The sequence below is a fragment of the Emydura macquarii genome, unplaced genomic scaffold, assembly GCF_026122565.2.
Source record: "Emydura macquarii macquarii isolate MOO-44397 ecotype Brisbane River unplaced genomic scaffold, CSIRO-AGI_Emac_v2 contig_3108, whole genome shotgun sequence".
In the NCBI taxonomy this organism is placed as follows: Eukaryota; Metazoa; Chordata; order Testudines; family Chelidae; genus Emydura; species Emydura macquarii.
The window spans coordinates 3356557-3371543 of record NW_027133245.1 but is presented as its reverse complement, the minus strand read 5'-3'; the positions used below and the strand labels follow the sequence as shown (position 1 = coordinate 3371543).

Below are 14987 nucleotides of genomic sequence, written 5' to 3'. Positions count from 1 at the left end.
CTGCTAGCCCAGATTTTAACCACATGGAACTCCATCTCTCCACGCTTACTCTATGCTTGGCTCCAACATCTTTGTGGACACAACTGTCACTGTGGCCTATGCACTACCAGAAAATGCATTACCTGTGGAAAAAGATATAGTCTATCACCAGGTAGCAGCAAAAATCCAGTCAGTTCAACCACATGATGGACTACTAGTGCATGGAGAATGTAATGCCATGAGTGACTGTGATTGACATGGTATGAAACTGTGGAAGGTCCATTGGTCTGGGTTCCTCAAATAACAACATCCAGCTTTTGACATGGAGTGCCACTCAGGGCTCATCTGTTATGAGCTCCTAGCTTAGGCATCTAATCATTACTGGATCCTAATTTCAGGTAATGGACATTCATAAAGGAAATTGAGGTCATCCTCATCAGAAAGTTGTACATAGTGAAATCTCACCAGGTCTTCATGGCGCAGAAGCACCAGCAAAATCAAGCCATAGAAGTGTTGTTGCTCGGTTCTTGCTGCCTTTTCCAACTCTTCACAAGCCAGACATCCACCAACAGGACAACATAAAGCAGCTAGCAGAAAGTCCTTTTGAAGCTGTGAAATGCATGCAGGCCATTGAGGATCACATAAGTAACCTTGGTACCCTCTTGGAAAATATGGCGATCACATGGAATAGGATACGCAACACTGGTATATGTAACACTATATCACGTGCTGCTGTTGGAACAATCAGCTTCAGATGGTTGCATTCTGAAGAGGCCTTTGATGTATTTGTGAAAAAAGCAGACATCTGCAAGCAGTGAGATGTGTAAGAACATAAAGAGCTTACAGGCATTTTCCGGGCTATGGCAAAACATGACCATGAGTCCTACATGAGTCCTGGCTGACAAAGCAGAGGACTGCTTAAAGTACAAAAACCTGTCCTGCCTACAGAGCCATTATTTGCCTGGATAGTAGCCATAAATAGCCTTTTTTACATCCTCATTATGAAACCAGATGGCTCTCCCTCATCGATGGAGGAGATCCTAGACAGATGGAAAACACCTTATGGTCTTTGCTCAAGTTCTCCTTGGTAGAATGCAGCTACTCCTTAATCATGTTTCACTTCTGGGTGGTTGACAATGGATGTTGTCCTTACCCTCCAAGCTTCTGGCTGAGCTGCACCAAAAACTTAAATGTCCCCTTGACATGGCATATACCTACATCAAAATGGCTTTTGATTTGGTTGATAGCTCAGCATTCTGGCTCACACTGAATTGAGTTGGTGTTCCAGATGTTGTTCTAAATCTGGTGTACAATCTTCACATTGGTACTAGTGAAAGAGTGTGCGTTGGTTCACAGATTTTGTCACATTTCTATGCAACGTCAGGTGTGTGGCAGGAATGCATCCTTGCCATGACTATTCTGTCGTGCTATCGACTGGATATTAGGACTTGCTGTACCACACATCTGAATCAAGATTGGTCAAGAAGTATTCACAGACCAAGCCTATGCTGACAATTCTGCCCTGCTTTTGGAAAAGTCAGAATTTCAGCACTGCCCTCCAAGGTCTCCAAGATGCTGCTCCTGCTATGGGGTTGAATGTCTCAAGGTGGAAGACCAAGGTCCAGAACCTTGCAGCTGGGCCACCAGAATCCCTGGTACAAGTGGGATCGAGTACCATGGGGAGCGCTAAAAAATTCATCTACCTAGGCTGCAAGAAGAGTTCAAATAGTCACAGCAAATCAGATATGTATTGATAAATAGGTCTCACTGCTTCCTGCATGAAGTCCATGCTTATGGAAGCAAAAACATCTTTGTGCTGAGATAAAGTTCAGCATCTATCAAACCTGTGTACTACCCATATTGCTCTGTTGCTGACAGACCTGGAGCAGTTAGAGACATTCCATATTCACTGTCAGTGCCAAATCCTGAGCACAGAGTGGTTTGACTTTGTGCAAAATGTCATAATCCTTGCAGAGCTCTGGCTTTCCTTTAGTCTTTCATTCTATTCAAAAGTGGAGTTACACGCCATTCCACCATGTTACCAGGATGGACAAAAACACCACAGCACACTATGCTCTCAAACTTCCTATTGATGTATGAAGATGTGCACACCCCGACTCTACCTGATGCCTATTGCAGGGTGCCCCAGAGATTTGTGAATTCACAGGATTGAGACAGATCTGCGAACGTCACTACACAATGCCTAGTGCAATACCATCAGCCATGGTCACTCCGGCTGGTGCAACGATTCTCAGTAGACTATGCGTGTTTAATAATATGGAAGTTTGTATCAAAGTAAAAGCAAAAAGCAAAACAAAATTAATAATCTGCAAATCAGTTGAGGTGATATGTACACATTGTCTGTTGAAAAACAGTGACAGCTGTGCAGTGTATACATTTCAGTGAAGACCTCACAGCAAAAAAGTTATTTCTACACTTATTTCTAGCATCTATATTATTAACCACCCACTCTTGTATCATTTTGAAACCTTCATATATATGCAGCACTAGTTGTATTTTCTTGTCCCAAAGGTGGGAGAAAATTCCACTCATCTGAGTATGTGTATTCAGATCTGAAGGATTTGTGGTTTTAGTTCATGTGGTATGTGAAGTTTCTTATGGAGTGTTTTGACAGGGTGATTTATCTATTATAATAAATAAAGGTAATGCTCATCTGTGCAGTAGACAGAACTTGTTTGAGGGCTGGTCTGAGATGTGGAAAGAACTTCCACAGGAACTATGGACCGTCACAAACCTCATCACCTTCTGCTCCAGGAGCATTAACTTGCATGGGCCTAATACAAAGATATTTCAGTAACTCAAAACATTTTGACCTTTAAAGTGCAGCATAGCTGCTAAGACAATGGGTCAGCTACTTTTACATGTGTCCAAACATCACTGCCTTCTTACTCATGGTTTGTTCCTGCTCCCATAGATATCAATGGCAAAATCCTCATTAACTTCAAAGACAGTAGGATCAAGCCCATCTTTTGAAATTTTTAAAATATCTGTTGCTGATTATAATGAAAAAATGGATTTAACATAAAATTTACCTGTATGGATAGCCATGGTATTTGGAGCGGAATATTGACAGCAGGAAGCTGAAGAAGAAAACCACCAGACCCAGTCCTACCAGGCATATTACTGCAAAAAATTATTAACTGTGTTTACAAGCATATAAATAAACACGGAAAAGATTAACATCTAGAGTCTACTAAGAATAATATTATTTATGTCAATCATTTACAAACAAATTTGGCATAGCGAAGTACTCAGTTTTGATCTATTGTCCTCTGATACCCAGTATCTTCTGGCAGGACATCAAAACACACATGGAAATAATGTATTTATTTGTGGTTATTAAACAGAACTACTTGCCACTATAAGTGTAATAATGAGGCAAAAGGAACAGTAGTTTGTAACTTGTACAAAATGTTTGTGGATACAAACACATTGCTGGAAACTGTAGATATAGAAATCTTTGTAAATTATACATTTCAGGCAATGCAATTTCAGGTACTCGTTTGAGTATCCTTTGACTAATGGTACCGTATTCACATCATTCGCTACCTAAGGTTAAAGTAAGTAGTTGTGAAGGCAGTACAGGAGTTGCCTCATCTAGCTCTTATGTGGTTAAAATAATTTTGTAGTCTTGGGCCTGGTCTACATTTAAAACTTAGGTCTACATAGCTACAGCATTCTGGGGTGTGAAAAATGTGTCCCTGTACACACTATAGTGTTATGGCAGCCCAGCTACAGTGCCATCGCTATGCTGCTATAGTGCCTGTAGTGAAGATATGGCTTAAGTCAGTTTCACACAGAAAGGTTGGGGGATTTGTGTAAGTAGTATAGATTTTAAAAAAATCTGTTTGAATAAATAGCATTTTATAATCTTAGTAGAAATTGTTGTTCTCTGTTGATAGCCAATGCAGTACTCCCTTACTTATCTGAATCCGTCATATCCCACAATATTTATTAAATACATTGATTCCTTTGATTATGCAAAACAATCAGTTAAACTCATTAAATATCCCTGTGACATCTGGAATAATAAAAAATGTCCAATATAAACTGGAATCTGAACAATCAGGGTTATTTGAAAAAAAATCACACTATTCTTAATGAAATAAATGGAAGAATCCATTTGTTTTAGTGGAAGAAAGAGGCAGAGAAAGGAAGAAAAGTGAGAGAATAAACATCTCATTAAATTCAGGGAAGGTCTATACTACAAATTTGCATGGTGCAGTTGTAGTGTGTATGGTGAAGATGCTCTAAGGTGACAGGAAAGAGCTCTTCCGTTGGCTTAATAACTACACCTCTGTGAGAAGCTGTAGCTATGTCAGTGGGAATAGCACTGCCTATGCAGGGAATTACGGTAGGTATAACTGTGTCGCTCAGGGGTGTGGATATTTCACACCCTGAGTGACGTAGTTATATTGAATTAAGTATGCAATGTAGACCAAGCCACAGAGTCCTAATAAGAGCAGTAGAAGGAATAATCATTTAAAAATAGTTGAAGGGAGAGCAAAACATTCAGCAATTTTTCTTTGAGCGAAAACAAGTGGTTAAAGGTATCTCTCTCTGACAAGCATTAAAACTCTTGTGATCTGACTATCAATTTGATTGCAGCATAAACCTTTAAGTATTGAAGATAAATTTCAAAAATAATCTCTTACCTAAATTGAATTAACTAAAATGATTTGAAACTGCCCTACTGTAGAAACAGAGTAACACCTTAACAATCATGTTAGCTGGTTGTGCTGTAACCAGAGACACTAAGCAACACCATGACCAGCTACATTCAGTTATACTGTGTCTACATTACTGATGATAACTTTTTTCTTAGCCTAGCTTTAGGCTATACAGACCCTTTGATTCCAGACAACATTCCTGTAGTTGAGCTGCAAATAAGTATTGGCATTGAGTAAAAAGCAGATAACTGTCAGTCCCTGAAACATGAGAATGACAAAATCTTTTTCCATATAAGACAGTATAAGGTGATCATTGAGACAGTCTCAAGTAAAATATACAGCTGTGGTTACTAACAAGAATTATTTTGAGAAAATAACTACCTTTATAATATTTTATATATATTTAATTATAGGACCACTACATCAGTTCTCTCCCACTCCCTTCTTGACGCTGTCCAAGAATACAGGTTCTGATGCAACTCCAGTTTAAGTCAATGTAAAAATTCCTACTGACTTCAAAAAAGTAGAATCAGGCCCTTGGAGAGAAATAATTGGTGAAATACCATGGGACTAATCCAGTACCACTGAAGTCAAAGGTCATTTTGCCATTAACTTCAATGGGAGCAGGATCAAGCTCTATATACCTTAAGTCACATTGTGGAGGTCTGACAGGAGGCTAGCTCAGCCGCAGGCATGTCTGAAGGAATTCTTGCTGCACAACATTTAAATAAGAAACTGAAAAAAGGGCCTGATTCTGAAAGATGATGATCATCAAAAACTGAAGGCAGTGGGAGATGCAGATACTCAGCACTTCTCAGAGTCAGGCTCTAAACATGTAGAACTTCAGAATCTTAATTCAATTATGACTGTAGCTATTAATGCCATATTAGGCCATGATAGACAAGAATCTCTTTCTGAAGGACATTTAAAGACATCTACCAATATTTTCATCAATAGGAGCTGCTGCATGGACTGCATACCTGCCCTCTTTAAGTCCTCATGTCTGGGGTGGAGCACATTAAGAGTTCTGTGTGAGTATTGGAATTTCCATAGTTCAGTAACTTTATAAAATTAAATCATTATCTATTATTAATACCCATATCACAGGATTGCATCACAAGATAATTAGTCTTTTCTATAAAAAAAGAAGTTGGTAATTGTCAGTTTGATAAATATAATGAGACTGTCAATTTTAATGGATTTGATTAACCCAAATAGGAATTTTAACATTTTCCAAAAAATACTTTAGCAATTATGCTATAATAACTATATAATTTTGTATGTTACAATTGACATGTCATCTCTTTAAATGGCAGATGACAGCTAACAACTTTCATTATTTCCTCATTTCCTTTTAAACCAGAAAACAAAATGTTAGGATATTTACAGAAACTGCTTCTCCCCACTATTTAAGGGCCAGATTTTGCCATCCTTTCTCAGACTGAGTAACACTTTACTCTGTGAGCATTAACATTTATTTCAGTGGAAATGCTTGTAAAGTAAGGTACTATTTCATCACGAGTAAGGAAGGCAGAATCTGGCCCTAATATAACACAGGCACAAAAATCTTAGAAATGCAATCAGAGCTACAGTCAAACTTAAATCAAGCTACTGTCTCTTTTAACATTGATGGTAAATTATGGACGGAGGATACATTTTTCAAAAGTGCTAATTAACTTAGCAGCCTACATCCAATTGAAGGAGACCTGCAAATCATTGTAGACAGCTTGACGAGAATGTCTACTCAATGTTCAACTGTGGTTAAAAAAGCCAACATGATGTTAGGATGCAAGAGGAATGAGATGATGAATAATACAGAGAATATTATGACAGCTTTGTGAAAAATCAATGGTGTGGCCTTACCTGGAATACTCTGAAAAGTGCTGATCACTCCATTTCAAAAAGGATATTGCAGAACCAGAGGGGTTCAGAGAAGAGTGACAAGAATGATTGAGGGCATGGAAAAAAACCTCTCACATGAAGAGAGATTAAAACAACTTGGATTGTTTACCTTACGCAAAACACAAGTAAAAGGGGATGATGAACGATCTAGAGAAGGAAGATCAGGAACTTCTCTATTTCCTGCCTCATAATACAAGAACTAGGGAACCTTTAGTTACATTAAAAGGTGGGGAATTCAAACCTTATAAAAGTAAACATTTTTTCATACAACATGTGATTGCTCTGTCGAACTGTTTACCACAGGAAATCAATGAGGCCAAGAACATAACAAGACTTAAAAAAGGGATTGGATGTTTATGTATGGATATCAAGAATACAAGGAGATTAGTTACTTGTTCAGTAATGGATATTCTTTGAGATGTGTAGTCCATATACACATTCAAAAGCTGGTGGTGATTGTGTCCCCAGTGCCATGTCTCGGAGAACTTTCCAGTTAGCAGGGCTTATGGGGTAGTGCACACACCCTTTGCCTCATTGTGTGTTCAGTGAGGGTATAATGGGTGGAGCCACCACATCATGCCCTATTCCTTTACTACCCATAAAACTAGTGGCTTGTGGACTCCAAAGTAGCAGGGATGGAGGGCGGGTCATGGAATATGGATCCAGACCACATCTTGATGATCATCAGTTAATTTACAAGTAAGTAACCTCCTTTTCCTTTTCAAGTAATAATCCATGTCATATTCCACAGCTGGTGACTCCCAAGCAGTGACCACCTGTATGCAGGTATGAGCACAGTCCTGCCAAATGTGGTATCATCTCTGTTCACTTGCATTAGTGCATAACATTTTGTGAACATGTGATCAGATGACCAAGTTGCTGCCCTACAAATGTCCTTTGGGGGTAGCCTGAAGAGGCCGCAAACTAAAGAGGCCGCTGATGCCACCTGTGCCCTGGTGAAATGTGTTAGCAGTCTGCCAGAGGGAAGTGCCCCTGCAAGACAATAGCAAAAACTAATGCTATTGGGCTATCCAGCTGGATATTACCTGGGTGGATATTGCATGCCCCTTAACACTTTCCCCATAAGCAACAAAGGGTCTGGGGAAATTCCTAAGGAGTCTAGTCCTGTTTAAGTAGAAAAACAAGGCCTCTCTCACATCCAGTGCATTCAATTTCTATCTGACTCTTCCCACACGAGGCTTAGACAAGAACACTGGCATACTGATTGTTTTGTTAACATGAATATCTGATACCACCTTATACAGAAATCTAGGTTGTGGTTTAATTGATAGCTTGTCCCTATGTATGATCATATATGGCAACTCTGCTATCAATGCCTGTATTCCAATCCTCATGTAATTGCCAGGAGAAAGGAAACCTTCCTGGAGAGAAAGGAAAATGGACATGTTGCCAAAATCTCAAAGGGGGCTTCCATGAGCCTAGAGAGGACCAGGTTGAGGTTTCACACTGGGGCAGGATCAGAGGAAGCACCTGGCTGTTAGGTGCACCTGCAGGGAGCTTAAAGAAACCCCTACTTATTTCAGCTGATACAGGTACATCAATATATACTGGATGGTTACCTGGTCTGGGGAAATGTGTTGCCTGCTGGCCCAGCTGGACAATATCATCCATTTTGAGAGATACGAGGCCCTTGTTGACTCCTTCCTGCTATTTATCAGCCCAGTGACACTGGACCAGAAAAAGCTAAGGAACTTTACAAACTAATGGCCCTAATCTGACCTTTAGAGACATATTAAAGGAAAATACAAATGGACATGAGGGTCATTCCTTACAAGTAGACTAGAGCTTTGATATGCAAGGGTATTGTAGTTATTTGATTTTGTTTACATATATCTTGTTAGAGGTTAACAATGTAGATAAACTACTTTCCTATATATTACTGTTGTTCTATTGATTAAGAGGTTAAAAGGGAATATTAATATCTAGATGGGTCTTTGGTGTAACATCATTTGCCTATATTACTCTTTGAGGTTTAAGTAAACTATCTGTTAACTGTGCTAATGCAGTTAATTACATATGTGTACCTAGGAAATGAAGGTTTTATTTCAAAGGACAATGTAGATTACTATTTTCCACTCAAGGAAATATCTGTGGACTGTCCTGATAGTTTAAAAGGCTATTGCAGATTGTATTGTATGAGGAAGAACTCATTGAGTAATGATCAAACTGTTGGCTCGCTTTCATCAAAGTGCATGTGAAGGAATTACCTTGCTTAAACTATGAGGAGAACTTCAGGCCTTATCCTTTTTATCTCAAATCTGTCCAAGCTTTGTCAGTGTAAATTTGGATCACAAGATTGGGATCCCAGCACCAGCCTGGAATCACCCTGATAATTCTCATGGGAGAATCTGAACAAACTCTGTACACGGACTACTTAGTCTTAATTTCTCTGAACTGGATTTCTAACAAAGAAGCTCTAAACAAGGACTGATGTCCCCCAAACTGTTTGGGTAATTTCAGAGACTTTGCAATTTAAGAAATTCGCAATTCAGTTATCTTCTCTGCTTTGAAACTGACCTAGGAACTTCATTTTCCTTTGTGTATGCATACAGAGCTTTTAACCATTTCCATATCTCTTTCCTTCTTAAAAAATAAATATTAGCTTAATTAATAAGCAGTGGCTTTAAGCATGTATTTGGGTAAGATACGAACTATTCATCGACCTGTTTGGTAATGTGTCCAATCCTTTGAATTGGTAGAACATTTTTACACATGATGGATAACGATTTTCAGTAATCCCAATCATATTTGACTTGGCTGTCTGGTGCCAGCCAAAGGGCTGGATAGTTTTAAGGAAACTGTGTTTTGTCTTCTGAATGATCAGTGAGGTGATCAGAAGGTGTTTGTTGCTGGCTTGGCATATCTTATGAAAGAAAAACCACCAGTATTTACGGCTTTACCTGCCCCATTTTTTGCAGTTTGCCCTGCTTAAACTATCTCAGTATGGCTCCCCTGGAGGCTAGCATCACAATCAGTATCTCCTCTGCTGCCTTACGTGAGATCTTTGTGATGGCTTCAACCAGTGAGATGTCAGGTGGAAAGAGTGTTGGTTCGAGTACAGTAACTGATGTTCTGAGTCAGTTATTTGGATGGAGTGGCCCTGTATGTCCAACTGGAATAGTCTGCAGGTGTTGTGCGTAGCCCTTAGTTCCAATATCTTTATGTGTGAGGACAACTCCATTGAGGACCCTGGAGACTGCATGGAGGACTGTTGCAGTGACCAGCTTCCCTTCCAAAACCAAAGTCCAAAACTCACACTTGAATTCCTACGGGAAACAATCTGCAAATCAACCATAGAACTCCATATTTTGCTAGGATGGCTGGTTGTTCGATATCCTCATTTGGAGGCTTCAGGTGGAATATGATTTCCTAACAAGGAAGTCCATGCCCTTCTGCTCCTCTTTCTTTGTCAATGATTTCTGTTGGCCCTGATGTTTTCTTTCATTTGCCACTGTTACAAATAATAATCTCAGTACCAGGTGTGAGAAAAATTGCTTATAGTCCATAGTCCGTATCTGGTACCATCTATTAGACTGCTTTGAAGTTGGAGCTACTGATGCAGACCATATAGTCCTCCAGTTCAGCTGATGTCTAGTCCAGTACCAGGGCTTCATCTGATGGATGCAGGGAAGTTTTGGGTGGTACCAGCTGAGATATCTCTGGCTTCTGCAGTTGCAGCTCCTGCAGTTCCTCATCTTGGCTATGCAGAGGAAATGATGCTCTCCCATCCACAGGGAAGTTGAATTGAACCTAGAGTATGCTGAGAAGGCCAGGCCCAAGGCATACTGAGGCACCTATGGCACCCACACAGCTCTCAGTTTAAAGTCATACAGCAAAAGAGGCCATAGGGCTGGGTCATGGCTCCAGTACTGGCATTGCAATCTTTCTGAGGCTAAGACCCCCTCCTCGGTGGAGGTGGTGTGTGTGTGTGATCTTGCTGAATCTCTGAATCTTGTTGAGGATAACTGGGCTGTCCTGCAAGTCCAGCGATGTCAGGTAGCCATCTGCTGGGAGCAGGGGAGCCTTCTGTGCTGCTTCTTTACTGAGGACCTCCGTTTGGCATCCAGCCATCCCAGTGTTTTCCCAGCACCAAGATCAACTTAGAGGGTGCCTCATTTTGAAGATGTGTGGGTCACAGACCTTGAGGTTCTACAGGACCTCTGATCTCCTGACAGTCTGCAGGCCTGGGATATGAATCCAGTTGAGGAATGCCCTCAAGCAAGATTCTCTCAAACACTGGTTCCATTTTGAGAATAATTTGTAGACCAGGCATGGACCCAGAATGTGCCCCTCACCAAGGCAGAATAGATGCCTTGTTTGGCCATCACTGAGAGGCATGATAGCCTTGCAAGAGAGGCAGTGCTTGAATCCCAGGGACTTGTGGTCTGCTATGCAGAACTGAAGGTGTACTGGTCCTTTTGATGAACTGTGGTCCCATTGATCCTGAAGACTAACTAGCTAAAGAGCTAAGTAACTCTTAAATGAGCAGCTATGACACACACCATGGCAGTCAGAAGGAACTGAGTGTGGGGCAGCTCCATCCTTTATACCCTCCTGAGTGCACGAGGAAGGAAAGGATGCATGATCTGTCCTCCAGGCACAGCTAACTAGAAAGTTCTCGGACGTAGCTATACTGGATGTGCACTCACCATCAGCTGTGGAATATGATACTTGAATCACCCCAGAGTGCTCATGTGTAGTCAATTAATGACTATACTGTTTTTGAAGGGATGCTAAACCTTAGGCTTTGGGATTTAAAACAATCTCTAACTATTAGAGACTATTGTGGGGGCAGATTATCCCATATCTGCATAGTGCAAAGTACTGAAGCATTTGGTAATGGCCAGTGTTGGAGACAGATTATAGTGAACTAGGTGAGTCTAATCCGGTATAGAATTCCTATGTTCCAATGAAAGTCAATGGGGACTCTCGAGTCTAAATGCCTAAATCACTTTTGAAAATAGTATTTAGGGTAGGAGTTTCAAAAGCACCTAAGTCTCATTAACTTGCAATAGGATTTAGGCTCCTAAATTAATTAGGTGCTTTTGAACATGTTAACTTTTGGCTCCTAAGTCACTTAGGGCTTGTGTATACAGAAAAATGGTACTGCTTTAACTATGCCTTTATAGTAAAAACTGTGGGTAGACCAGTTAGGTGCTTTTGAACATTTTAACCTGAGTGGCAATTCTACCTCTGTATTTTCTCAAAATATCTACAATAAGTAAAATTCAAAGATCCTACAAATTATACTAAATAACTTACTTCTTCTTTTTCCAACATCCCCTTTGGAGGTAGCAGCTTCATTCAGAAGAACCATTCCCATGGTGATAGCAGCATCTATACAGGTGTTGTCAAGGAAACAGTAGAAATATGGATGCCTCAGAAATCCATGAGAATGCATTTGTGAACTAAGGTTTTCATTTTATATAAACCAAAAATATCAAAATTGTTCTATTCCATAATTTATAGACTGCAAATTTATGTAAAACTGTGAGGAGACAAACATTTAAATATAGTGATAAATTCCATTGTGTAATCTGCATTTCGTAATCTACTTTTTGTGTTATTAAAGTTAGGAAAATGTAGCTTTACATAACTCATAAAATATTTTTGAAAAGAAAAAGATTTCAAGTTTTTAAAGAGATCAAGTAGGAGCAAAGACGTTTTGGTATTTATGTGAATATCATAAAACCATGAGACAAAATACGTGAAATCTTGAAAGCAAAGTAATTTTGGCAGTGCAGAAATGAACACTGGCAGAAAACACATACAGATAATTCTATTAAATCATTGATTAACTGATGCAAACTGAAGTAGTTGACTGCATGTAGCACACCCTTTTCAATGCTTTCAGATATACAGGTTCTCTCTCTATGCTGAAATACTGGACATTTTGTTCAGTTTTGAAAAATCTCAATCAAGAAAGTCTACAGTTATGTGCAGTTTTTTTATTGTCTAATTACAAGCTTTACAAATGCAAACAAGCGCATAATGATAAAACAATTTAACTAATTTAGCATGATCCTCAACCATTCACTTAATTGTTTGAAACTGTATCAGTGAAAAGGAAGTTACTACTGTACTTAACATCTGTTCTCAACAGGAGGCATGCATGAATGCTGTATTGAACGTTGGAGTGCATAATGCATCATGGGAGTTGTATTTGTAATCAGCCCATTTAAAGAAAAAAGAACTCTACTGGTACACTATGTACCTAAAGATATTTTTTTGCTAATATTATGTTTGCTGCAAAGAGCTCTGGTTAACTTACTTCATCTGTGGGTAACAAATGATCATCATGTTTTACTGTTTAGCAATAGTATATTAGCATGCTACAATCTCCTTTGTGTTTTTTATTCCAAAATACAATTGAGAGTATTTTAACGTCTGTTGCCCATGTAGCAGCATAACATGCCTCCATCCATCTCCAACTCTCTTCTCCTTCTGAGCCCTTGCTTGTCTTGGTGCTCTATAATTCTGTAATTGCTACCTCTTATTGAAGAGATCACTTCTACAGAGTTGACTAGAAGATCAATATTTTGCAATTCTATCCTCTTACTTTTCAGAATAGGTTCTTGTGTTGGTACTATAGCAGCCAGAAGCATGTCATCACCTCTGAAGTTAGAGTACTGATTTGGATAGCAAAACACATTATTTACTTACATATGTCTGGAGGGGCAACCCAATTTTAAAAGATGTTTACTTCTCTAATGAGAGAGAAAGAGAACATAAAATTAAGGGCATCTACCTTATACAGTTTGGAAAAAAACAATTTTTTACTATTCCACGGTTAGGTGTAGGAGAAGAGAGACAAACTATAAAATTAAAGAAAGGAGAAATTGCTACAGATCTATGGGATAGATGTACAATAGTTATTTCAAACATGCCACATCTAAGAATATCACCTTTATCTAATATCATATAATAAAGAAGAACATCTATCCCCTACAGATTCTATTGAATACAGAATCTCGTATTCTTCATACTTGACCTAAGTTTCATGTCTCAAAAATAAACCATGTCTGAAGTTTCAGTTACAATTCCTGACTTCAAGGGACATATGCACATGCTTAAGTATTTAGCTGAATAAGCCTGTGATTGTTTACATGCTTAAAGTTAAGCACATGCTTAAGTGTTTGCCAAGTTCCCATTATCAACAACAGAAGAAGGTTTAATGGAAGTTGGAACTAAACGTTATGACCATACAAGCCACTGCTCTGTCTGTGATAAAAAGCAGAAAGTATTGTAGAAATGCAAAGAGCATTTGATTGTAAAAACAAATTCTAGCAAACCATCAGAACTAATTCATGTCACATTTTATTATGATGACACACTATTACTATTTGGAGATACAGTGCTAGGATAAAATATTGCATCTCACTTAGCTCCCAATTAAATTTGCACATATGAAGTGGTCAACTGCTTTCAGGAACAATCAGTAAAGTGGAATTACATTTCTGTAAAGAAAAGAAATAATACTGTCAATGCATAATCTCATTATGTAGATAAAAGAATTGTATTAAAGTATTAAAAGCTGCACATATTAAATGCTGCAGTTTTCCAAATTTCAGCTTAAGAAGCTCTCCCTCAGGGTGCAGAATCTGGGCTGTTTCACAGTGAACCCTACTTGAATCATTGCTTAGCTTCTTATCTAATAACCATTACTCTATCTAAATACAAATAGCAAAAATTAAGTTAAACTCATATCCTAGGTCTGATTGAAGCTGGAAAAAGCAAGGATATTCACAGATAAGACTGTTCTGACCTTAATTCACCTCTTTGTACACAAGAAGTGAGCAAAGAACTCAAAGTAGTATGAAATCTTACATTCCCTATAGACTGCAATCCGTGTGAGGTAAGTAGATGCCATTACTCAGAATTGCTTTCAGACTTAACGTTATGACGTTTTCTTCCTATTTCTTATTTTTTAAATGAACAGAAGTGAAAATGAAAAAGAAAACCAAAATAAAACTCTTCTGATCTAGTCCATGAATCTGTTAGGCCATGTGCTTCAGCTGTCGAAAGTTTTGGTTTCTTATACTGATGTTGAAAAGGTTCTTTGGGAACTGATATAATGTCAACCTTTAGCTCTAGTTTTGTGCATGTTGTTGACTACTTAACGCATTCATCCATTTGCTGAGGGTTTGTGCACTAAAAGCAGTATATACCATGGACAATCAGCAATTTATTTTGCTCTTTATCACACTTTGGGATTGATCCTGCTTCACTGAAGTCAATGGAAACAGGACTGTACCTTTTTGGTAGGACTGTCATTGAAGTTTCATTGACTTGAATGGGAGCAGAACTGGCCAATGCTGAGTGCTTTTGAAAACAGAGTTCTTAGAAAACGTCATAACGTTAAGTCTGAAAGCTCTTGAAGTTGTGCACTGATCA

General features: G+C 38.9%; 1 protein-coding gene across 8 annotated transcripts in view; it reads right to left on the bottom strand.

Annotated features, from left to right (window-relative positions):
* TUSC3 (tumor suppressor candidate 3) overlaps positions 1–14987 on the bottom strand; it is a 276373-nt gene that overhangs the window by 15670 nt on the left and 245716 nt on the right. For 3 of the 8 annotated variants that reach the window (XM_067530558.1, XM_067530564.1, XM_067530563.1), the window contains 2 exons: positions 11856–11930; positions 3033–3123 (listed from right to left, as the gene is read on the bottom strand). The exons of 1 other annotated variant lie outside the window; for it this stretch is intronic. In XM_067530558.1, the coding sequence (XP_067386659.1) occupies positions 3033–3123; positions 11856–11930 (166 nt within the window). Of the gene's footprint in view, positions 1–3032; positions 3124–5957; positions 6022–11855; positions 11931–13737; positions 14051–14987 lie in introns of those variants that run through there. 4 more of the 8 variants (XR_010916676.1, XR_010916675.1, XM_067530561.1 and 1 more) reach the window with 2 other exon arrangements.